At 36.4% G+C, this 24,996-nt stretch overlaps 3 protein-coding genes across 3 annotated transcripts in view; all 3 read right to left on the bottom strand.

The window, feature by feature from the left end:
• Window positions 1-2,443: 2,443 nt before the first annotated feature.
• LOC103338345 (membrane-associated kinase regulator, putative (DUF1645)) lies at window positions 2,444-3,727 on the bottom strand. The gene has a single exon (XM_008241543.3). The coding sequence runs from the start codon at window positions 3,506-3,508 to the stop codon at window positions 2,588-2,590; it is 921 nt and encodes a 306-aa protein (XP_008239765.2). The 5' UTR covers window positions 3,509-3,727; the 3' UTR covers window positions 2,444-2,587.
• Window positions 3,728-7,516: 3,789 nt separating this feature from the next.
• LOC103338346 (putative inactive poly [ADP-ribose] polymerase SRO5) lies at window positions 7,517-10,528 on the bottom strand. Its single transcript, XM_008241544.2, has 5 exons — window positions 9,279-10,528; window positions 8,820-9,061; window positions 8,577-8,713; window positions 8,383-8,478; window positions 7,517-7,932 (listed from the first exon to the last, which is right to left on the bottom strand). Exons 1-5 carry the CDS (start codon window positions 9,857-9,859, stop codon window positions 7,825-7,827), a joined length of 1,164 nt encoding a protein of 387 aa, XP_008239766.2. The 5' UTR covers window positions 9,860-10,528; the 3' UTR covers window positions 7,517-7,824.
• A 1,447-nt stretch (window positions 10,529-11,975) lies between these two features.
• ATM (Serine/Threonine-kinase ATM-like protein) overlaps window positions 11,976-24,996 on the bottom strand; it is a 34,825-nt gene continuing 21,804 nt past the window's right edge. Inside the window, exons 46-79 of the mRNA XM_089055863.1 lie at window positions 24,349-24,459; window positions 24,133-24,180; window positions 23,902-24,006; window positions 23,588-23,674; window positions 23,058-23,375; window positions 22,814-22,929; window positions 22,651-22,717; window positions 22,495-22,569; window positions 21,819-21,944; window positions 20,948-21,112; window positions 20,764-20,862; window positions 19,875-20,026; window positions 19,578-19,779; window positions 19,444-19,491; window positions 19,246-19,329; window positions 18,935-19,018; window positions 18,596-18,676; window positions 18,321-18,410; window positions 18,183-18,245; window positions 17,775-17,915; window positions 17,610-17,666; window positions 17,386-17,445; window positions 17,035-17,129; window positions 16,824-16,932; window positions 16,243-16,332; window positions 15,386-15,465; window positions 15,219-15,297; window positions 14,669-14,715; window positions 14,477-14,576; window positions 14,077-14,208; window positions 13,844-13,978; window positions 13,691-13,756; window positions 13,065-13,208; window positions 11,976-12,400 (exon numbers count right to left, since the gene is read on the bottom strand). Coding sequence (XP_088911989.1) covers window positions 12,323-12,400; window positions 13,065-13,208; window positions 13,691-13,756; window positions 13,844-13,978; window positions 14,077-14,208; window positions 14,477-14,576; window positions 14,669-14,715; window positions 15,219-15,297; window positions 15,386-15,465; window positions 16,243-16,332; window positions 16,824-16,932; window positions 17,035-17,129; window positions 17,386-17,445; window positions 17,610-17,666; window positions 17,775-17,915; window positions 18,183-18,245; window positions 18,321-18,410; window positions 18,596-18,676; window positions 18,935-19,018; window positions 19,246-19,329; window positions 19,444-19,491; window positions 19,578-19,779; window positions 19,875-20,026; window positions 20,764-20,862; window positions 20,948-21,112; window positions 21,819-21,944; window positions 22,495-22,569; window positions 22,651-22,717; window positions 22,814-22,929; window positions 23,058-23,375; window positions 23,588-23,674; window positions 23,902-24,006; window positions 24,133-24,180; window positions 24,349-24,459 — 3,534 coding nt within the window. The 3' untranslated portion in view covers window positions 11,976-12,322. The remainder of the gene's footprint in view (window positions 12,401-13,064; window positions 13,209-13,690; window positions 13,757-13,843; window positions 13,979-14,076; window positions 14,209-14,476; window positions 14,577-14,668; window positions 14,716-15,218; window positions 15,298-15,385; window positions 15,466-16,242; window positions 16,333-16,823; window positions 16,933-17,034; window positions 17,130-17,385; window positions 17,446-17,609; window positions 17,667-17,774; window positions 17,916-18,182; window positions 18,246-18,320; window positions 18,411-18,595; window positions 18,677-18,934; window positions 19,019-19,245; window positions 19,330-19,443; window positions 19,492-19,577; window positions 19,780-19,874; window positions 20,027-20,763; window positions 20,863-20,947; window positions 21,113-21,818; window positions 21,945-22,494; window positions 22,570-22,650; window positions 22,718-22,813; window positions 22,930-23,057; window positions 23,376-23,587; window positions 23,675-23,901; window positions 24,007-24,132; window positions 24,181-24,348; window positions 24,460-24,996) is intronic.

Genomic DNA, 24,996 nt, shown 5'->3' with positions numbered 1-24,996 from the left:
CTATGATAATGCTTCCCCTACTAGTACCTGATATTGTAGGAGAAAGATTGTTTTCAAAGAGTAAAGGCAATGTCTTCCAAGGTGCAATCCTCATCTTTGGAAAAGCATCTAATTCTTATATTACACAACTTTTTCTTTTTCTTTTTTTCTCCTGTGAAAGCTCTGTTTGTAAACATGAGGAAAGTAGACTCTTTTCCCATCAGCTTTTAATTCCATTGCATATAAGTCTTCGATGAGATTTACATGTCAATTTGTTCATAGTAAGTGTCTGTATGCTTGCTTGCTGATTGAGATGGATACTTCAATGTGGATAATAATGTGGGCATGGAAATGAACCTGGTCTGCCATTTCAAGATAGAGAAGATATTTAAGTGGGTTCTTGGTGAACATGAACATGGCCATTCATTAAGGAATCCTACCCACTATACATACATATCTCCAATCAAATAGACATAAACAGGTACCACATAATTATTGCATTTTTTAAGTCCACTTTATCTACTATTTACTGGACGAGTGAGTTTAAATCTCATGAACGACAATTGTTCGAGAAAAAAAGAAGTTATTTTTTATTATTTAATTTAATAAAACTTGTGTGCTATGGCTAGTGGCAAAGAGGACGGAGGGGAGATAAGTCTCTATGTGGATTTGGTTGGGCACCCAAGAAATATGGGGTAGCTCTGAGATTGTTTTTACAGCCTTTGGCATTGTATGCTCTAAAAGAAGTAAAAGAGAAAGGATGTGAAAGTAGAAGTACCCCACAGGCCACAGGCTGTAGGTCATAGCCAGAACCAGAACCAGATGCCCACCTTCTCTGCTAGCTTCTCAGTCCCTTCTTTCATTATTATTTGATCTTCTTTTTCCTTTCTTTTCTTTATAGGGATGTGTAGAAGAAGCTAAATAAAGCTCACCTGAAATATGATTAGCCAATAATCTTATCTTTTCTCTTTGGCAGAGAGAGCTTAGACCTGGAAAGTTTTGTTAATCACTGACACGGGGTTAATTTTTCCAAACCCTTTTATGCATTTTTCTTTATAATTTATGGTTATATTAAAGGAAGATGAGAGAAGGGGTGCAAGACTTGTCTGCCAAAATGTGGTTGGAAGTTGAAACTACGAAGTGCTGTTTGTTTGGAAGTTGGAAGTGAACTCATTCACTCAAGTATTTGTATGTATATGTGCTAGTGTCCATTATGTGCTGTCAAAATCCTTGCAGTTTTGGCTCTTTTTCAAGGTGCCCAGTTAGCAAATCTGGTTCAAGTCTCTCAGGTACTTCCATGTGTTTGACACAACCATTCATCCTCAGTTTCTGTCTCTCTCTCTCTCTCACCAAACCACAGAGAGAGAGAGAGAGAGATATGATGATGAAAGAATCTGCTTTACACATTTCCCTATGTTTTAGAGAGTAAGGAAGGAGCTTTTGCAGCTGGATTGACTCTGAGGCAAATGGCAAAGGGTGGGTGCAGATGAAAGACCAAGACCAAATGGGACACACACACTCACACACCCACAAAAATATTGCTGCCCATGGAATTCATAGTCATCTCATCTCTCACCTTTTGCTTTTTCCACTTGACCCTTCTCTGTTGTTGTTTTTATGGGGCCCAGTTTTCTATACTTTTAACAAAAGAGTCACCATATTGGCTGGCTGTATCACCATAACTCATGGAGCCACCAGCAGCCACATCCAATTCATTCATTATGACTTATGAGAATATAATGAAGAAGAAAACATATGCTATAAATTTAATGTCATGCATGCCAATTTTGTATTGCATTAAATGGATTTTCTATGTCTCCTTTTTATGACAATACAATATCATAAACTACTCTAACGTAAAAGAAAGAGGATCGAACTTGAGTGTAAAGAGTAACCATATCGAACCTGAGTGTAAAGAGTAAACATACTGTCTTAGCCAACTGGCATAACCCAAATCTTCATAGCTTTTCTATCCATTATTTGAAGCATGTAGTGGTGTAGGGTAGAATAATAAAATAAAGTCAAAATGAGATAATGTAAATTTATAATTTCATATTTCCTCATATTTCCATCTTCCCGCTTACTTTCAAGACACCCCCTTAATTAGGTATTACTTGATGTTGATTAACTTAAGCAAGATGTATAAAGTAGGCTTTTTTGAGTTCCTAATACCAACTCATATTAATTTAATTCTCTTTTTGGAGTGTCCTTAATTGACTTTGCACAAATCAAAATCAAAGTGAGGTTGATAAAAAGTTTAAAAAGAAATCTAATTTTGTTATTTTCTTGGAAGCTTCTGGAAAAGGACAACCCTCTGATTGTGTTACCAAATGAATCTTTTTGCCAATACCGCGTGAAACCCACTCAACAAATTATAACCAGTGAAAAAATGGTTGATTTAATTTAATTTCCACGTGGATTTACTGAACATAAACGAAGTTTCCAATGCTCTCACAATATAAAATATATTCCATGTAATTAATTACATGAAATGAACAAACCCATTTCTATTAACTAATTGTAATTTTCTCAAAAAAAAAAAAACTAATAGAAATTAGAAAATACTCACAAAAACCAAAACTTAGCCAAATTTTCAATCACTAATCTCTCAAAATGGATGCAAATTCCTGCTAAGCCCATTCACGTTAGAGAAGAACCCCACAAAGTCCTGCCTGTACGGTAAAAACGACCGTCGTTTATCTCCTTCCTCCGCGGCTTTGCTCCTCACGACAAAACGCTCCTCATTCTGCGACACGCCGTGGCCGCCGCCGATTCTTTTCTTGGAGACGACGTCGTCCTTGTTGTTGTTCTTGTTGTCGGCTCTCTTGGTCGAGGACGGAGCCAGAAACACGAAAGTCTCCTTGCCGTCGCTGCTGCTACGATAAAGAAGGTCCCGAAACTTCCAGCGCTTCGACGAGCCCGCGGAGCTTCTCTTGGTCTTCGAAGGGGCCCACACGCAGTAGGTGCCAGGTGGCAGGTTCTCGAGGTCGTCGGCCTCGGAGGACGAGCACGATGCCGTTTCGCGCTCCTCTTCGATCATGAGCATTCTGAGCGGCAAACGACGTTGCTTCGGCGTCGTAGCTGCCTTGGAGTTCTTATTATTAACGGCGTCGGCATCTCCGTTAACGTTTTTAGGAGATACGACGTCGTTGTGCTGTTTTAATAAGTCTTGGTCGAAGAGAGGATAGACGGGCCTGATTTGGCCGTTTGAGAAAATCTCGTCAGCAGAGATGGGCGACGTGTGTGCGTCTCTGCCGACAAAAGCAAACTCAAACTCCTCTTCCTCCTCCTCCGCCTCGTCATCGTTTTGGGGTTGTCGGTGGTGTTGTTTTACTTCTTCTTCTTCTTCTTCTTCAAGATGATGAGTGGCGTACAAACTTTCCCAGTCGGGCTCATCGTGGGTGAGTTGATGATCTTGAGAGGTTAACTCGCTGACGACTCGGGCGGCGATCTGAGCGAGTCGGTCGGAGGAAGAGTAGGTGTTGAAGCTGGGAGAAAGTGAGATTAATGGACCTGAAGCAGCCTGCATTATTATCAATTTGGTAGCTTCTTCAATTCAATTCTCTGTGTGCAGCTTTCTGATATTTTAATTCAGAGAAACAGAGCAAACAGAGCAAAGAGAAGAGAGAGAGAGAGAGAGAGAGAGAGAGAGAGGAGGGTTGGGTGGAAATGAGAATGACCCAAAGTGTGGGGCTTGACCCTTCACCTTGGATTTGGGTTTATATAAATTATTTTTTGTGACCGTGAGTGGTTGTGAAAAATGGCTTCAATTTTTCCGACGCTAAATTTAAAAACAAAACAAAACAGTCTTTTTTTTCGTTTTGGGTTTTTTGGTTTTGGTCACATATATTAAAAGTCTCCCCTACAATAATCAGGAAATTGTATACGCGTTTTTGTGAAAATTAGGATAAGCTCCTGCCCCTCTCTGTGTGAGTTACTAAATATGAGAGGTTTGTTTGGGACAATCGCCCCCTTCGCCTGCCACCTGTTCACTGTTCATGTTTATGTTCTGGCTTCTTCTTCTTTTTTTGAGATGAATAATTTTATTGCGGAAATTATATGCTATATTAAGTATATTATTAATGATGGGTTTTTATGGGTGGAAGATAATTAAATAATTACGTAAGGGAAATTAAAATGAATTTTATTTTTCGCAAGAAAAACGCATTTAGATGACAAGTGAGAGGCTGAGGGTGATCAGTGCTCGTATGTGGGCTGTCATGTCGCGTGTGAAGCTCATGAGTTCACACGTGTACAAAGAAGCCGTTGGAACCTCAAAAACAAAACAACAGGTTGCCGGGTTGTTAATCTTACATTAAATTATTATTATTATCATTAATCTTCACATAAGTATAATAAAACTTCATCTTTGTGTGCGTTAAAAAAATAAAAAGATTAATTCATTTCAGATTTTGGTGTGTGCCTGCCTGAGCGAGAATACTTGAAGGTGACCCTCCTCGTTCTCATTCATTATAAAATAAAAATAAAAATTAAATAATTAAATAATTAAATTAGTGATTTATCTAAACCACCAAGTTCTTTTGATGGGGACTAGACCCACCAACTTGACACTTATAAATCAAGAGATATATATGTTTTGGAAATTCTCAGATGTTTAGCAGGAAACTATGCAAGTTGTGATGTGGATATGAAAACCTTGATTTGTGACATATCAAACTTTTATTTATTTATTTCCAACCTGTTTGTGAGAACAAGACAACCTCTTTTTTCATAGAAAAGTATTATCATTTGCCTATTAAACCCACCTACCCTTATTATTAATTATTAATAATAATCATAAGGGTTGATGAAATGATTTGATGAGCTAAATCATATGGATGTACTTTTTGAGGTTTTGTTTCATGTCACCTACCAATTGCCTAACACTCCAAGGCCCAAAGGCTGCTCCTCGCTTCTTGAATTGATCAACACACTACCAATGGGGTGTTAGTTGGATTGTCCGGGACTAGTTCTCATGTACATGAATTGCTTGACTTTGAGACAAAAAAATGATCAACACACCCACCAAAATATAATCTACCAATGATGTGGCCTAACATGGGTGGATGATTTTTGGGTTTCTCTCTCTCAACAAATATGTTTAAACTAATTATTCTATTAATGCATAGGATGAAACACATATGATATGAATAGCAATGGTTTGGGCGTGAATAGCACATTCTGCATGAACAATGTCATGGGTCATGCGATGCATTGCTTGCTTGCTCATTATTTTGGCGTTTGAATTATATATATTTCTTTTCGGTGTGATGAGATGCAATTTTGCAAGTAATGTAAAAGCACGTTTGGAAAAATAAATAGTATTAAGATTATTAATATTATATCAAGTATATATAACACACTGCATTAATGAGATTAGCCTTTGAAAGCAAGCAAGGCATCTTTTTAGCTGCAATTATGAACAGCTTGCGTGAGCAAGCTTTGATATTGTTGGTATACCATGCGTTTTATTGAATTATAACTACAAATGATCGAGTCTCATAATCATCGAAGGAGCACATGTACATAAGACATACTAAATATTTCCAATCAAATCATTCGCCTCTAATAATAAACCTCCAAACAAGGCTTGCGTTCTAATTTTACAGTAAATCATGCGTATGCATCTACATATAAAACAACTAGCGTAATTCATCAACAACCGACAATTATCCACATATGTACGTAAAACACGTTTACTGTAATTCCGTGTGGAGTTTTGGATAAGTCAATGAAAAGACTATTGCATCTATTTATAATAGTGTCTATTTGTCTTATATTACAACAGTTTTTTTTAGCATTAAAACGTCTAGAACTTTGCTTTTACGCTTACGGGTGACTGATTGATTATCTTGGAGTGGTGTGGCAATGGAACAGCACGGCCCACAGTTATCACCTAAACCCGTTGTCGTTTTACAATAATCCTAAACACCGTGGACCGACCATCCATGGAAAAATGTGGCATAAAATCTTTTTTAAAAAGAAAAGAAATAAGAAAAATGGAAAATTTCAATTTTCGTGAGGAAGACATCATCTCGAAGGCTGTCACATAAACATCACTAGCCCCTTGTCAGATGCTCATGCGTGTTAATTGGTTTTCTTTTTTGTTTTATTGTTTTAATTTTTTATTTATTTTTAAAATCAAGAAAAGATAAAATAGATAGTTATATTCTATAAATATAAGACTCATTATCTGATTTTATTTTTAATTTTATTTATTCTAATATAAAAAATATAAATTCATCATATTATCATCATTTAATTAATAATTTTAATTTTTAATATTTGCATTAGTCAATTACATTTTCTAGTAATATATAAATTATCAATATAAAAAAATGTAGCTTTAGCAAATCTGATAATATTGGGCTGAGGCCCAAGTTCAGTCAAGATTGGGCTTTTATAAGTATAGTTACATTGGGCTCATATAAATAGGCCCAACTTCGTTCAATATTGGGCTCATGAAAACAAATTTGGATCAGTTTAAACCGGGTTCGACTCCGGCAGTGGAATTATGTTTTTTTTATATAATTTTTTCCAAATATTTTTAATTTCCAGTATAAATATTGTGGTTCATCAGTACAATTTAGGCCGTGTAAAAACCATGACTTGAGGAACAATTCACCCTTGACTTGGGCACCAAGAATGGCTTGGAATCCTTGTAATAAATTGGGTAAAGGATCAATAATTGATACGAAAGTAGGCACATGCACTTTCTTAGGTAAAAATTACTATGACTTTTTAAGTAGGTCCCAAAACTAGTGAAATCCCAGAAAAACCCCTTAGGCATCCTCGCTGGATCCCCCTCACTTGTGGTTAGAATATGTCATTTTATCCACCATATTAATCTCCCTAGTGCAAGTTGACCATTTCATGCTGTGATCTTTATAATGCTTGCTGATCAAAGCCATGGTGGGTGGAGGCAAAAACTTTCAAAGTGCACCAATTAGAGCTGGAAATGACATCCAAGGTGAAGTTGGTTTCTTAATTGGTCAAAACCAAACGAACTGGTAAATGCGGTTCAAATTGGCCGACGTAGCCGGTTCAGCCGGATTGATGCCCACCCCGAACAAACAAGTATTTTTAGACATACAAAGCCAATCCCCTTTCAAACAATATCCATCTCAATAAATAAAAAAAACTTGGCCTTTAGCAAAGCTGATAAGTAGGCCTGAGGTCCAGCTTCAGTCTATATTGGGCTGATATAAGTAGGCCTTAGGTACTTTTTGCTTTCCGTCATTTTTGTTATTATTTACTTTTAAGGCCTTGGAAAGAATGTTATCATTCAACAGTAGAATTTATTCTTGAAGGAAAATAGCATAATTTTTGGAGTGTTCCATGGGTGACTTAGCAGAAGAGGAACCATTTACCATTGTCTTAGGCACCAACCATGGCTTGGGATCCTTTTTAGTAAAAGAAAGGATCAATAATTGATATGAAAGTAGGCATATGCTCTTTCTCTGGTTTCTCATGTCATTCGGAGCATCATATCACCATTCATGACATGAGAGAATATTTGGTACTAGAAAACCCCACGTAAGAAAGAAGAAAAGAGAATATATCATCATCATCATCATTATCATCATCAAGTCTCAACCGTTGATTGTGGAGAGCACCAATTCAATTTCAACCAGTACAATGTCAGCGTGACTAGGTAACACACAGAAAAATAGAAAATTAGGTAAAATTTACTATCGACTTCTAGGTAGATCCCAAAACTAGTGAAATCCCAGAAAAACCCCTCTCAGGCATCTCTACTGGACTGGATCCCCCTCACTTGTGGTTAGAATATGTCAATTGGATCCTCCCCCCACTGCAACTTGCAACTGTGCACTGTTTAACTCATCATCCCAACAAAGGAATAGGTTGTTCATCTACACCGCCTGTGTTATTTTTGAATTCCTTCCCATTTCTCTCTCCATTTTGAGCAACCCTTTGCAAACCTTTGATTTGCTGCACACACACACAAAAAAAATATATACAATCAGATTATTATACACAAATTATGTAATACATGGGAAATTGGAGAGCATGAAAAAAAAAAATATTATATTGAAAATTGAAAAGGGTACAATGAAGGGTTCCTTCTTTCTGACTCACTCACATGATGTAGGATTCATAAGATTATAAAATTATATTAAATTTTATGTTGGACCACTTTATGTAAGAGAGTTGGAAAAGAAATTTGATGCAAGTTTACTGAATTGGTGACAGAACCTGCTCCAAGAAAACTCCCAAATAAGGAATTCTCTGCCTTGGTAAGCAAGTAGCCAAGAAGAACCAGCTAGACAGAATATTGAAAATAAAGGTAATGATTCCCTAACAAATTAAATGCTTAAAAAGTTGAAAATAAGTTCTTATTCAATCCACTGCCAAATAAAAAAGAAGAAATCAATTTCATACCTTTGCTCTGAAAGATTTGATGATTGAAGCCAGTAACTTGTCTCCTGCTATTTGTCTCACTCTTTGTATTAGTTCATGCCTTGAGATTTTGTCCTCCTGAAAGAAACAAGGGTTCACAAAAATGAGGACAATAATAAAAAAAAAATTATTACAAAAAGAGTACCAATCTACAAATGCAATGAAGTACTACTTACCCTGTGATCTTTGTAATGCTTGCTGATCAGAGCAATGGTAGGTGGAGGCAAAAACTTTGAAAGTACACCAATTAGAGCTGGCAATGGCATCCAAGGTGAAGTTGGTTTCTTAATTGATTCTTGAGTCTTTAAGAACCCTACATCATGAAACAAAAGTGTAGAACATGAACTATAGATTCCAAACACTGTAGAAACAAATCCAGACAGTATATTTTTTTTAATAAAGTTGAGAAAGCTGCATACCTTTCAAGCAAGTAGGAGCTCTGAAGCTGATGACATATTCTGGCAAGATGTGAGTGTTCATGTAGGTGCTCCATACTATATACTTCTTCGGAGCAATAGGATTGTCCACACCCGAATCGAACTCTTCGGAAGTTGGATGATACTGTTCAGAACCAGGATGCACAACCTCCGGCCTCCCCAATATAACACGGCAGAGCAAAAGATGTCGCAGACCGTCTTCATCAACATTGGAGCCTTCCACACTAGAACACAAAACAAATTTGTCAACCAAATGTTGAGAATAAGTGACAAAATCAAACTTCTACACAACGAAATACAGATGAGCAGTTGATAAATTAAAGAATCAAGAAAAGTCTTAAGTTGGCATGAGAATTCGTCAACAATCATACAAATTAATGAATGGACTTGTTCAATTCCAAGTTGAGTAGACCAAGAAATTGGGACAAAGCAATCACTCACCATGTCAGAGGAGAATCATCAGGAGCAAGGTAGACGCCACTGCCGTATAACCCATCTTTCTGAGGCTTCTCATGGTGACCAAAACCATGGCAGATGATCTTAGAAATCTCATCCTTAGAAGAAGGTGCATACCAAGCATATTTCACATTGGGATTGCCACCGCATTTCTCCTCCACGGCTTTCAAGTAAATTTGAAACGAACGCAGCCTTGCTTGCCCCACAAGGCTAGAATAGGAGTTTCTATGAATGGCCACAACGTTGGCGTGCGGTCCAAGCAAACCCAAACTTGAAACAAACCTCTGCTTGATGAGATCGTGAACTCTGTTCCCGTCGAAAAGTGCGACCAACCCGTCATTGAACATCCGCGATTGCGCAGAACTGGAACCCGAATCTACGACACTTTCGCAGTCGGAGATCAACGAATCTTGATCTTGGACGGAGGTCTCTGAGGCCGTATCGCTCGTACCCGAATCGGTAAGTTGATCGCTGAGTTTATCTTCGGATGAATTTTCAGAAGAAAGCGCTGTGCTCCCATCGGTGAAAACAGAGGACAACCGACCTTGAACACCGCTACACGCCATTGCAATAAAACCCAGAAGAAAGTGGAAGGAAATCTAGTGTGGTTTACAATCCGAAACCGAAGACAATTGTATCTAAAGACTAAATATGGACACGTATTAGAGTTTCGTGGAGGTAAAGCAAACGAATAGAGAAACTCTGTTTTTTCTTAAACCAAAGAAAGAATCAGAGAAGAATTTGATTCAGACCCAGAAAGTGTTGGAGCAAAAGAAATTGACCCAACAAAACAGAAATGAAATTGTATGTATACAAAGGATGGGACTTAAGAAGAGTCGGCAAATTTTGAGAACGCTAAAAAAAGGCCAACTTACCAAAAATATCAATAGTATGCATACATTTCTGGACAGTTGAGAGAGAGAGAGAGAGAGAGAGAGAGAGAGAGAATTGTAATTGCAAAGGGGTGGTTTTATACGAAATTCAAATCACAAAAACGGTAGCAAGAGAAAACCCAGAAATAAAGAATATGGGATTTGAAGAGGGTGTGTAAGAAATCATAACGAAACTGTGAGATTCTGAAACTGTCTCTGCTTTTGTAAGTGTGTGCGTTGGGGTTTTGTTTTAAATGAGAAAACCGTGTTTGCTTGGAGAAGGAGGGAAGAAGAAGAAGAAGAAAATATAAATACAGTTCAGGAAAAACTAACGGAACCGCCTTGTTTTTGTTTTGTGAAAAAGGCGGTGCGGCGCTAATTGTTTTGATTACCCGTCGTTTTATTACCGAAAAGTGAGGCCATAGGCGCTCTCTCGACTTTTTTTGGCTAAGGCGGTTTACCCAAACCCAAAACTATACCCGGTGGATTTTTGAACTGTATGGAATTACTAAAATACTCTTGTAAATATCTGTTCACTTTTTTGGCCTTTTTGAACATAAAATGAGAGAGGCAAAAACACATCATTGGCATGGGGAAAGGGGTAGATTAAAATTTAAAAAGACCTCCTCAGATTGGTCGGTGGGGAGATTGGATGGGGACGATATTGTGAATCAAACATTTAATTGAGGGGTCATGGATTTGTGGATTGGATAGAGCTTCAATCTTTAGATATATATATATTTTTTTCTCTTTGAAGTAATGAATGTTTTGTCACGTCTGCGTGTTTGTGTGTCTAAATGTGACTGAACAGTTTTTCACCACCCTAACTTGTCCTGGATTAAAGGTAACATGACATGGGTTCATAGATTTTTTATTTTTCTTTTGGTGCTAAGCTGTATTCATAGGTTTCCCAGTTTTCTTTTGGCCATCTGGGATGGGCAAATTTCATACTCTGGGCAGAAATACTTTGACTTTTCTACGCGGCGGTCAATTATTAGTTGAAAATAGTAGAACAATGCTATCCCGTTTCATACAAGGTTTTCTACTTATATTGATCTCAAGGGGTCTTCAATGTGGCTGTCTATGTCTTTGCAGAGAAAATATAATAAATAATTTACAAGGCATGATTGTGATACCAATAGAATGGAACTGCTGAACCTGTGGGCCGACCTCTCTCGGTTTCAGTGGGTCGGACAAAGATCCCAGCTGAAACAGTGATACAACAAGAGTACCGGTTGCAGCCACTAGCAATCTGCGCTTTTTTTTCCTAAGCAAATCTCCTTGGGTCAACGCATTTTGACCTTCGGGATTTCAAATTAAAAAGGTAAAATGTCTTCCTAATAATAATAGAAACTTGGGCCGATGTAGGTCGACCGAAGCTTGAGCATTCCTTCATATTCTGCCTTAAGAGAGACAAATTGTATGTTTTTATTTTTAATTTTTTTGCTTTTCATGAAAGGTATAATAGAAGAATAGGTACGATTAAACCCAAAATAAAAAAAGAAATAGAAAAAAGAAAGAAGATAAATACAATTTAAAAGCAGCACTCCCAAACATGCCCCAAGTACTTGGCTGCTTGTAAGACAAAAAATATAAGCCCAATAAGCAAAATAAGGTGTATAAGCATTCTTGCACGTGGTCGTACACATTTTAATACAATTTCATTGCAGTATACTAGTATAGCTTTCCCATCGAAGAAAACTTTACATTTTCGAAGAAAACTCTTCAAACCCAATAAAACCTAAATTTACTTAAGGAAAACAGCCTGATGTACTTTTAAATGGAAAGAAAGTAAAACACTAAGGACCAATTAGAAAATAACAAGTAGCTAGATGAATGTTTTTTCGTTTCTCCAATTGGGCTCTCTCAAGTGTTTTCGTATAAAATATATAGTTGTCGGCTTTTTTGTTTTTCCTTCCAATTTGTCCCACCCAAATGATATACATTATTGCTTACAATAATTACAATCTAATTGACCTGATGCAACTAGCTGCCATAAGCATTGAGGCATTCTATACATGGACCGACTACAACTCGTATACTCGGGAATATATACAGAAGAAAAGAACAGATCACAAAACTTGATAAAATTTAATGCCGCCTATACAAGATGATTTGAAGCTGTTGGGATGGGACTAAGCTGACGGAGAAAATCCATCACAACCATGCTCCCCATCCAGGAAACAGTTGACAAAGACGCTCGGGATCGATAGCATCTTGTATAAGTTGTTGAACCTGCAAATTTAGATTTGTCTTATGACAGATACCCAAAGCTAAAATGTATTCAAATCGCACCATTCTCAACTAAGTATTAACCAAAGAGGAGTCTCTCCATTTGCAGCGCTAGTTCCACAATGTGCCTGAGGAAACAAAGGTCCTCACGGGGCTAGTTCCACAATAGTTATAATTCTTGTTGAGATTGGCAGGGGTGTTTCCGTACAAGAGGCTGGAAGTTTTCCTGATCTAGTGCATACAGCCTTGATAACGAAGGCTGGAATTTTTCTGGTTAAAGGTATTTGAGAAGTAGATTATCATCTGCCACTAATAGATAAGTTCGATATGCTCTTTGTGTTTTAACCTCCGGATCTTTGGTTTCCCTTGTAAACAGTGAAGCAGATGAAAAACTTGGTAGCTATATGAATCACTAGATGAGGACCACCAGGATTGCACCAAAAGAGATGTCAAAACTGATTCCTCTGTCACACAATTTTTACATGAGAGGGAATCAATGTCCATTTTATGGTAATGCTCAACATTGGCACAGCTGTAATCATACCATGTTCATTGGTGCTAGTTATTTGATGCAGTATGGGTACCCAACCTTATCAACCAAAATGGTTCAAGAAAGAATATATAAGGAGGCTATAAAGTCGATGTAACTGTGGCACTCGAGATTTACCTGTCCATGTATGCTTCGCATCTCTCCTTCTTCGTATCCATCTAGTTTTTGTTTTACACGCATCAACGCACGTGCAGCATCCTTATTACCTTCATATCCATCTTGCAAGCCTTCGAAGCTTAAATTCAAGTCGTCATCCGTTTCCTTACCAAGAAAAATAAATTTATTCAGTATAATCGAAAATGTAAGCTGGGGTAGCTTGAACAGCTGCTACGTGTGAAACAATTTAAGAATGTCAACTGAGATGGATGACTGAATCAAACGTTTGAAGGTGGCATATTCTATGAAGTAATTACTTTAAGTCAAAATGGCCAAAACATTATTATCATCGTTTTAGGTTCTGAGCTTTGATAGGAAGTGGAATTTGTCCACCTAAGCTCGCTGAGTAAAACATAATTTTGGTGAAAGACACAAAACTTAGGAAACCTTGTTTTCCAGTGTGTTCAAATTTTTAAGTTGTCAATGCCATTCTAATTTGTAAATAATTTTCACACATTATCTGATGTTGATAAATTTTTAAGGGCCCCAATTTATCCCATTCCCTTACCATTTCTTGGCAGACAAGTCCTGGACTCAGATTGCACATACATACACTGAATGTAAACAGAAAGTTAAGTTTCCATTACCTTTTGACGCTGCAAAGCTTTCAGAGGTGATAAAGCCCACTTATAAAGTGGATCATGAATAAAAACCTGCATAGAAATCCCATCTGATATCAAGAGAAGCAAGAAGTTTTGATTTTTATTTATTAATTTGAGAAATCGACTAAAGTTACATACTTCAACGATGGTCAGTAGTGCTTCTTTATTTGTCCTCATAACAGAAAGAGTTTCTTCACAGCATCTTCTGAAAACCCCTTCCACTCCAGTGACACCCATTCCATCAATGATGTCCCTTGTAAGTCTGAATGGAACCTGCGAACATTTGTTAAGATAAGAACATTGAACCATACTAAAGTCAGGAAGCTACATAAACAAGCTTAGAAGGGGAAACATAATCACAAAGTACAAACCCTTTCTGGTGTTTTAAGCATCAAGCCTTGTTCAAAGGCAACACCAAGATCTATATGAACAACTTCTGCAGTGGTTTGATCAATTAAGATATTCATAGCATGTCGATCTCCAAGGCCAACAATATAACCAACCTGAATATGGAGTGCAATTTCTAGAATTATCAACAAGTAGACAATCATGCAGTCATCTTTATAAATTAAGCAGGATTCATCCTAAAGAGATTATTCTTAATGAAAAAGACTGGAAACTATTTTTTTTTGGTGATCTTGGGGGGAAAGACCCCAAGCAACAGAACTACAACAGTCTCTAACAAGGCTTGGAAGTTGAAACTACGACATTCCCTATTATTAAAGACCATGTCCAAACTCAACTGCCCCAGAACGAGTATAAATCACTAACCATTGAACTAGTAGCAACACTTCGTGTGTATGCAAGTCTCTTTTCAAACCAGTCAGCTGGTTGCAAGAATCTCTCCAAGAAAAAATGATGCATGACAGGCCTGCATGAGGTGTGTCAATTGAATTAAGAGGTTAACCAGTTAAAATTTTGGAAAATTTGGTGTTCTCCATGTCAAAGACAGGTCTGACATACCTGAACTTCCTACAAACTTCCTGGAATGCCTTGCGCTTGTCCTTTCCCTGGCAAAGACCAAAGCATTTATGTAAGTTTGTTAAAGGTGACCATATGCTTTTGAATGAGAGTACTAGTATGATAACTCTAATCTGCTCTGTAACATTTTCTTTTGCATTCGTAAGTTGTGATACTTGATATAGAATTGTTAACTCTAGCTCTCTCTCCAAGACATCTACTATCCATACTATTTTGTAACACCTACAATATTGGAGCAAACGTGCCTAGCATTTCACTTTACACCTGAGTGAAAGATCTAATGATGAGTAAAGAAAACAAATAATATTAAGCCCCATATATGGACAAATTTGAGAGACATGAATACAATATTGGTATTCAGACATAAATGTTTGTCCTAAAAACAGGCATTCCCAAAATCTTCGTACAAAACTATCTAGGTTTAGTGAAAAGGAGAACACCCTCCTTTATTATTTATGCCATTTCAATTAACAGGTTTTCTTAAATCACAATATTCTTCCTACTGTTACAAATTGTAAGCAGTGATACTTACATTTGCCACGTGTTCTCGGCATTTTTGAAATGACCAGTCCCCCACCCCATAGCGACCGTGGGCACCTCCATTTCTCATGCTGAAAATTGAAAAAAGGAAAGTTAGAAAAACCATATTATTCAATCATTCTAAACCTCAAGTAGGCTCTAAAAGATGGTACCCATTACCTTCCTATAAGATATTCACCAAGAGGAAGAGTGCCATCAACCCATTCAAGAACACCAGCACTTGGAGTAAATGGAACTACCTATTGCATCAAGAACATTGCGATTTCAATAGGTAAAAGAATTAGATGATAAAGATTATTGTTAGAATTTTATTATTTTTAACAAACCGATGCATATGCAGTCGGAATCAATACTGCAATTTTCACGCACAAGAGTTCATTTATTACTAAATCCTCAAAATGCATAAAGGAATTATTGAAGTCCCATCCCCATCAGATATCAACTTCCATCCCCCTTTGGGATGCAATAATCTCTAACATTAATACTTAAAGAGACATGATACAGACCCGATAACATGCATGGAAAATTTCTCAATGGAAATTTTAAAGGGAGTTTCACTAAAACACCCAAAATGGGGGTTGAAATTATAAAAAAACCCAAGCATTATTTAAACATATAAACACACCCAAAACCCATCATTACACACACTCAAAACCCATTTATAAACACACCCAAAAAGTTGACTTTGGGGTTGATTTTGGGTGTGTTTCTATGTTTAAATAATGCTTGGGTTTTTTTATAAATACATGTCTAGGATTGGGTTTATTTATAAATTTGTAAATTTTAAACTGTAAAAATGTTTCAAAAAGGCCAAAAAAAAAAAAAAAAAAAAAAAAAAGCAAAAAAAAAGAAAGAAAAAAAAAGCAAAAAAAAAGAGGGAACTAATTCCTCATGCACTAGAACAATCATCCAAAAAGAAAATTTTGGTGATATTCTTCGTTTTCACCAAATTAAATATCAACCTTCTCCTTGATCATGATGGGATCTGATATGTCATTATGTGTTGAAGAAGATACCTTGTATGTGCGCACTCCTAATCTTCTTTTCCATGTATCCCGGTGGTTCTGTAGAAAGGTGTTGACTAAACCAAAAAATTGTTCCATTACCTGTACATTTATAATGAATCTTATATATGTGAAAACATGACAGAAGAATTATTCCCAAAAGGAAACAGGATACTAAAACATTTATTTTAGGAAAAAAAACAAAAAAAACAAGCAAGACTCCAGAGAAGGCAAGGAATGCCCTCATAGCAAGGCTAAGTAAAGACTAAAGAGTAATATTACTAATGTTCCATGTAACTACACATTACACCGATCCCACCTGAAGGGTGGCAAGTAACTAGACAAGAAAAGTTGTAAGGGTACCAAATTAAGAATAGCATGTTCAATGCACTGTTTTAAAGTAGGAATGGACGTTTGGGAATAGTCGGGTAAAAATTCTGAAGCTTCTGTGCCTTTATCAGAAAGCTTGAAATTTTACAGTGTCCCCGAAGGAGTTAGATGGCAAGACAAATAATATAGACAAAAAGATATGCATTTGCAGGCACACGAACGCACACCCAGCCGACATACAAACACCATGTAGAAACTCTTACAGCATCCTGTCTTAGATCATCATTTCCAGATTTTGCCAGCTGTCTGTATCTGCAGCCATCAGAACCTAGGCATTCGACCACCTTTGGAGCATTTATACCATTCATTACTCTGTATATACACCAAAATACATCAGAATGTAGCATCTCTTATGGTAAGAAGATTTTAAAAACACATATTGATACGGAATTTCATAATATTGCAAAGACATACACAACTGAATCTCCTAATCCTTTGAAGTAGGGGAAAGAGCCTTCATGGTATTGACAACTCTGGTCAATGGAAAAGGTAGCTGTCACAACAGGCACCTGCCATTTCATCATAAATGCAATGCTATTAATTAGTTAAGTAATAGATGCAAGCTCAATGAGCCAATTTCCTTCCAAAAACCAATTAAGATGCCAAATCACCTAATCAGTATTCAATTTGGAATTTTCAAGTAATAAAACAAGAATAACCTTCACTTCCCAAAATACCATTGTTTATCATAGAAAGATTTCACAGTATCAATCATCACATCCCTATCAAATTCCTAAGTACAAACTATAAAGGTGCTGTACTTACAAGTTCCAGCTGTCGAAGATTACGCAGTTCTCTTGGTAGCATTACCTTTCTATTGGTATCCTGTTGACACAATCTAGTTAGGTAGTAGCAGACAAACTGTTTTAAGGCTTTTCCTTCATCATAGGAATGCAACAAAGTTATTGAATTAAGATATTAAAAGACTAGGATCAGTAGTAATGTGTAATTAGGAAGAAGAAAAGCTCAACTTATTAAATTTCACTAACCTCTCTCTTTGTTTCTAGTTCAGCAAGTTTGATATAGATCTCTACCATTTGTTTCATCTAATAAAAGAATGCATATATAAATATATATGTACGCATTTTTAGTTCATATAGATATAACAATAAATTAAGATAAGTAACTTGATCTGGAAATGTAATGCAAAATACTTGATTTATCATAGCTCCGTGATATGATGTTAACTCTTGTAAAAGATTCTCTGCTGCAAGCTTTTTATCCATATCTACCACAAATGAGTTCCTGCTGCGCTGCTTGTCTTTGATACGGTCACCATTTGCCAATGCTAGAAGCTAGTGCAAGTACAGACGGGAACGTAAAATATTCAATATTATTTCAATGCATAAAACAGGTTGACAAGACCATATTCACAATGAGCATGATTGAAAAAAGCATGGTACTTGTGGTGCGATATTGGCAATGAGAAGGTTTTTGTTTCCTATTTCACTTATTATAGCAATTCATGCAGAAATATGAAACCCTTGTAAGCATATTACTCAAGAACAAAACATGCTTGGAATTTCAGGCCAGCTGAGGCCATTAAAATTAATCTTGAATACCTGAAAGATAGTATGGTATGGATGGTCAATAGCCATTTTCTTTACAAGAGAAACCAAAGCAAACTGCACATCCAATAATTAGAATCAGAATATACTCCCAACTTCTGAAGGAGCCAAGAATATGAGCTCAATGTGAACCTGAAAATTATGAGGTCCAGGGCAATCCTTTAAGCTACCCACTCTTGAAGCAATTTGGTATACTAAAGGGATGAATTTGTAAGACTGAACCTGTACAAGTATTGGATTACAAATCAAGCACAACTCTTATATAGCATTCATTATCCAGAAATATGTGTGTGTATGTATATATATATATATATATATATATATAACTTTTTTACAGAAAACTATAGAAATTTGGTTTCTATTATTTCAAATATTGATTAATAATATTGTTCTCATTCACAATGTACCTCAGTGATTGTGGTAAGCATACTGTCTCTGACATTTTTTCTAGAAGAGAGAGAGAACCACAGGGAAATTAGCCGAAAAACCTGAAAACATGTGTTAGTCTTCAATGGCATTATACAGGGTTCAACAATAAAATAAATCAATGAGGATGGCTTTTATTTGTGTAAAACTATCCACTCAATCCAAGGCAAACATTTTGTTTTCCGCTCAAATTGAATAAATATTAACCTCATGCAAAAGTAATCGACATTAAGGGCCAGAGACTCTTAGGACCATTCACTACATAATTACAGTGCTAGATTAGGTTCGGTTGGACATAAACGTTGAGAGTAAGTGCATACCACTCGCACATCATATTTGTTGCCAACAACCAAACAACGTTGATATCCCTCCAATGCTAGGTTAAGGAAATTGTCCCTGTCATCCTGAGAAGTTAATGAAAACAAATACAACAGTTAAAAGTAGATTATATTTTTACAAGTCAATTCCCGTAGATACGCTCACCACTCTGCATTTACAAAGGAAGCCCAGATTTTAGATCCAGATGTCCCACAGATCATTCACTAGTTGTTAAAATTGCCCCTCCAACACAAAGCAAGTGAGAAGGACAAATTTTGAACAAGACTTCAACAAACCAAGGTATAACAACTACCTGAAGTTTTTCGGCCTCCTCCTTGTCCATTGCAAGTTGCTTTTGCAGCTCTTGAATTTTGACAGAGTAGTCAATCTTCTCCCCCTAAAATTATATATGGAAGAAGAAAAAAATGCCATGGAAACTTGGCAGGTTATCACCATGGTACCTATAAATCAAAATGGCAAATAAGGAAACATAATAATGGTTTGAATTTACCTTTGTCGAAGATTTTAGCCGTTTAATAAGTGCTTCCAATTCCATTGTCTGTGAAATTGTCAATTACTAAAAATTGCTCAAAAACACTAAACTTGAGTAACTTTGAGTGCTTGTTCTAAGTGATTCTTGAGTACCTTGTGTTTCCTTAAACGCATAGCTGCTTGCCACTCATTAGAGGTTAGTCTTTCCTCATAACTCCTAAATAGAGCATCTGCATAGTGTGCAAGATGAAAATGTGTTCGGCTTTGTCTATCTCTGGACCTCTTGTCTGCAGCCTTCTGATTCTCGGTAAGTGAAACAGCAGGCTTCAAATACTTCTCTAAAATAGTTCTTGAGCTGAATTTATATTCCAGACAGAATTAAAAGAAAAATCAGTATATCTTTTATTCACATCCAAAATCAAATTATCAGTAGTTAAGATTTTCTATAACTTGCTAGATCTAGTCTCTGCCAGCCATTTCCCAACCAAGCGATGAACATCTGAAGACTCTTCATTTGACAGGAAATTTTGTGAGACATATTTTGCGAGGCTGATTGCCATCTCATGCTGACCTTGGCCACGCAAAAGCTTAGCTTCTTCAAGCTGCCAAGATACAAAAGTTTACCAGTGTTATTTCCAACTTTTGAAAAAGGATGACAGAAACATTTAGACAGACAGACATATTATAACCAAATTTAATTAAAATACAGAAATTAATTAAAACAAACCAGAAAAGGCCGCAAAGTGAAACATACACTGTTCACAGATTCAGTGAAAGGACTATGAGAGATCGTGTTTCTACTGAACAAGTAAAGCATAGCAATAACCTTGCACTTGAAAATGAAGTTTAAGTAGAAGCTATTAAATTCTGTTTTGCACGTTGTTTCCATCCACCCAGACAAGGAAGCAACTCAGAAGTTTGTTGGAAAAATAAAGTAATTGTGCAAAAGAAAAGTATCAGGCAACAGTTCCCACAGATCTTATAAATATTCAAATCTAGAAGGCGGGTTACATGCGAAGAGAGTGAGTCCGCCATTAAAAAAGCCTAACAATGATTTACAGTCCTAAGACTCAGTGTAGCTGATGTTCGAATAATTAGAGACAAGAAAAAAGAGGATATATTCTCAAATGTGAGAAAGAAATTAACTTTAAGGGAGATATTACAGGAAGTCATTATTTAGAGCTTCCCAGCACTCTACAACATCAAAAGTTGTCCACAAAAATTTGAGTCTTGTGACTACAGATGTAGTTAAGCAGGATCTATAGTTAAAAAAAGAAATTCTCAAATAGGAGCCTCTTATATGTACTCAAAGCAGGTTAAGAATTATAAAACTATGTACCCTTCCAAGCCAATATAGGGACGAATCTTGCTCTCCTGATTCAACACAGAGGAACTTAAACTCATGCAGAGCTGCAGCTGCTTGAGAAAATCTAGAACCCTGTATAACAAGGAAAGACAGACAAGGAGGTATCAGGAAAGCAGGTTAAGTGGATGGTTCTATGATTATGAAATGCTGAAAATACCTTACGGAGGGTAGATGTGGACTGCAGAAGATGTTGCACCATACAGTCCCTACAACTTAAGATTTGAAGTAGAACTCGCCTGAACGCTATCAAAGGCTCTAGTAAATTCATGTGTAACTGGGTCCGTTCCAAAATGGAACTCCAATCCATGTTCAGCCAAGATAACTAATTCAAAGTAAAAGACTATGTCAGGCAACCAGACATTTGTGCATGCACATACATATCTGAAACTGAGGTAAATTAAATTAATCACATATGAAATTTCTAAACCATGCTTTATGATTTCACCATGCATCTATAAGAAGAAACCTTAAATAAGCCCAAACAATAATAAAGAACACAGATTAGGCTCAATCTTCTTCTAATGTAAATACAGCTATAACATGTTACTACTACACATAAAAAAATAATTACAACTTCAATATATACCTAATATGAATTAATAATTGTATAACCTATTTGCGGGAAAACAAAAAACTAAATCATCATTTGAATAGAAAAAAGCTCTTTATCCTATACAAGGTCCCTGGCCTAAATGTTCTTGAACACTTAAATTTAAATCTGTTTATGGTTTGCATGAAATATTATTTTGCCTATACATCTGTAGTATAGCTAGCTCACCCTCTTGAGCTAGTATATTGGGAAATGTCAACAGGACTACCAACCACTAAATCCTCATTTTTGGTGCCAGAGTGGTGTATGAAGTGAGATTAACTTTATAAAAAAAAATTACTAATTTAATTTTCAATAATTGTACGACATAATTTAGAAACATGATTATCACATGTATCATTTTGTAGCCACTTGTACTGATCATCCACCAACAAACAAATGATGGCTACTTAATTGATTTCATCCATCATTGTAATACCTGATTTATGGTAGGGATTACAGGTTCAGAATTCACTTCTTCCATCTCTGGATAAGAATTTATACCCTCACCATAATGAGATGATGTCCAACGCAAATCCCAAGCCATGCCAAGATGATAAAGGATCTGCGCAAGGATACATAAGTTTAAGGAAAAAAAAAAAGGTATGATTTTTCTTCTTTTTTGGTAATAAAATCTTGAAAATATGTAACAGGTTTTTTCTGGTTCTCATGGCATGTCTAGGTTTACCCAAGCATAATGAATCGACAAATTAAATCATTAAAAAAAATAACCTTGTAATGGACAAAAATTACATATTTAAACTATTTATAAGTATTGCATCCAACGCAATAATTAGCATGGAAAAAGTACTGATAGACACCGAAGTTGGTGAGGATCGAAAGAATGCTGTCCATGTAACTCTCTACATCTTCGAGATGTGTTGCTACTATCAAGAATGACTAAAATCAGACCTAACTATCCAAACAGAGTCATCCAATAGAATTCAAAATCTGGAACGTAATGCCAATTTAATGTCTTCGTTCAATTACAAATTAAAATTTGGAATGAACCTCTTTCCTTGAGAGAGGTAATCAATACTTCCAAAAATTTAGCAGCAATGGAGGCCAAAAGTGAACATATTAAGGAGCACCTGCCTTTTATGTTTATCACATACCTGGAGCTTAATTATTGCTGAATATATGTGTTCAGTACTTTCTTCACTAGCACGAGAAACACACCACACAAGCTCCTGACACATATGAACACACAACATAAGTAAAATTACACAATGTCGAGTTTATAGGAGAGACAAAGTTGAGACCCATATCACCTGCTTTGAGTTTTTCAGCTTTCCGTGAAACTCATTGAAATCTCCCTTTTTCAGAGCCCTCAAACAACTGACCGTTAACAAGGATAAACAAAGAGTCTGAGATACTTCAAGACTAACATATATGTTTTGTTTTCTTCACTTGTATGGCACGAATGTCTCTTACCTATGCAAATTTTCATTAAAATGATCACTTTTGATGTGCATACTTGATGAAATAGAATTATTCCCAACGTGAAGTAAGGAGAAATCCCAGTTTGCAGTACGCCAAGCAGCCTCATACTGCAAATAGTAGATCAACAACATCAAGAAAAATGGTACTTATAGCATTAAACTAGCGAGAAAATTTGCTAACCATAAAGCCAAACATATCATTGATCAGGCATATTTAACTAGTTAAGATTGAAGACCTGCAATTCAGTAAACTCCAGATCATGATGAAAGTGTCCCTTCCGAGTTGTCAATCCTTGGCAATACAAATCTAGAACATGCATACAACCAGTTTGCTGCAAAGATCTAATCAGACCTTTATAAGGTTTCCTCTGCCTCATCGCATTTTCCAATGTGGGATTGGATAAATGATCTGTGGGTTGAGTCTCTTCCAGTGATAAATTTCTGGAACCAAAATCCACTGGTACCAAGGAAGCTGAACGTACTTGCAAGTCATAATACTCAAGGGCCTTGCTCCAGTTTCCCTCATGCTCGAAGGTAATGATTTGAGAGGTCAGCTTTCAGTGCCATCACCACAAAACCAGAAAAAATAATACTACTATGAGAATATACTTATGTTCTGAATATAATATCTCAGACATTCTAAGGTGCTCTCAATATTTGCTGATTCAAATGAAACTGGATGGCCATAGTCATAATTGGTAAGACTACATAACAGACACAACTAGGCATAAATTCACCTCATTGCAAAACCATAATTTTTGCTAACCTTGTGTGACTGGATGATCCCATATAAGCTGTCAGGTTCATTGATCTGAGTGATGGCTGCGACAAGTATTTCAATATGATGTGGCAACTGAAGAGCAGAAAGACACAGAACAGGAAGAGGAAGTCAAAAGCAGCACCGATTAAACAGAAGGACAAGACAGAACAGGAGAACAAACAATTCTTCCCATATGGAAGGACCATATGTATCTTCCATTTTTGTATATTGTTTTACAACAGACCACAACTGTAAACAAGATCTAACATATCAGCTCATTAGAAAACAAGTACAAAGCTCACTATATATGTGGAACTAACCGCTTCAATGTGAGAGAAATCTGGGCTCCCCAGTGTGAGGCTGTTGAAATGCTCTTCACACCAATGCTCCACGTACATCACGGCAGTAAAGTAATTGCCACAAATCTATGAAGTACACATCCTTGTCAAAGCTATGGACTTATGGATACTAACTAAAGAAAGTTGTTTGGGCAGAGACTTGGAATTAAATTATAAGAAAAAGAAATGAAGTAGGAACAGCTCAGAACTCACAACTGCTGACTTGGCGACAATAAGATAATCAATAGAAAGCCAATAAACCTGGGAACATATTTAAATTATCAGACAAATAACAAGAAAAAAGAATGGTTCAGAAAATATGTTTAACAAGCCTTAAACTGAACCAAACACAATATTTAAACATAATTAACTCCAGAAAGTAAGGCAACAGATAACAGAATATCTTTGAACATATGCACAACACAATACCTTGTCCCATAAAGACGTCGCCATTGCCGTTCCACTTAACGCAGGAGCTGAATCTCCAGCCTTTCCAGGGGTGGAACGGGATTTGGAGCTATAACTAGAAGGCTTAGCACTCTACAAACCCAAAAGGTAATAATTAGATTAGTGCCATCTATGTGAAATATTCTTGTGACCAAAGTACTTGGATGAAAAACATACTTTGCACGATTTAATTAGTAAAAGATCACTGTCAAGACGACAAATAGACCTCTCCCATACTTGATTCAAAATTGGCAGCAGCAGAACGTAGTATTGTCTAATCTATTATTAAACGTACATATTATAGAAACTTAACTGCATCAAATGCAAGCAGAAAATATCCAAAAAATTCAAATTTTAGACATTATTTTATTTTAAGGTTATCTTCAAAACTTTTTCTCAAACATCAACAAATACGTTTAATCTTATTCTTGGCTCCATCTCTCATATCCAAAATGGTATTAAAATAAGAAGAAGGATGTCACACTTTGTTAAGTGAAAGGGGAAAGAAGGCTGTTTCCTAGATTAGTAAGTAGTTTAGTTCTTGGCAGGAATAGGAATGATCGTGCTGTTGCAATGCAATTTGTAATATTGCAGCGAACATCTTTTCCACTGGGTTTAGAGCTTTGGAGT

Source organism: Prunus mume, linkage group LG7, assembly GCF_029339155.1.
Source record: "Prunus mume cultivar Tortuosa linkage group LG7, ASM2933915v1, whole genome shotgun sequence".
Taxonomy (NCBI): Eukaryota; Viridiplantae; Streptophyta; class Magnoliopsida; order Rosales; family Rosaceae; genus Prunus; species Prunus mume.
This window is presented reverse-complemented; position numbering and strand designations above follow the sequence as displayed.

Excerpts from the sequence above, each read along its gene's own strand:
- LOC103338346 (XM_008241544.2), bottom strand. The coding sequence starts at position 9,859 with ATGGCGTGTAGCGGTGTTCAAGGTCGGTTGTCCTCTGTTTTCACCGAT. Across the intron at positions 9,062-9,278 it reads GATGATTCTCCTCTGACATG|TGTGGAAGGCTCCAATGTTG; the intron begins GTGAGTGATTGC and ends TTTGTGTTCTAG. Across the intron at positions 7,933-8,382 it reads TCAAATCTTTCAGAGCAAAG|CAAATCAAAGGTTTGCAAAG; the intron begins GTATGAAATTGA and ends GTGTGTGTGCAG.
- LOC103338345 (XM_008241543.3), bottom strand. The coding sequence starts at position 3,508 with ATGCAGGCTGCTTCAGGTCCATTAATCTCACTTTCTCCCAGCTTCAAC.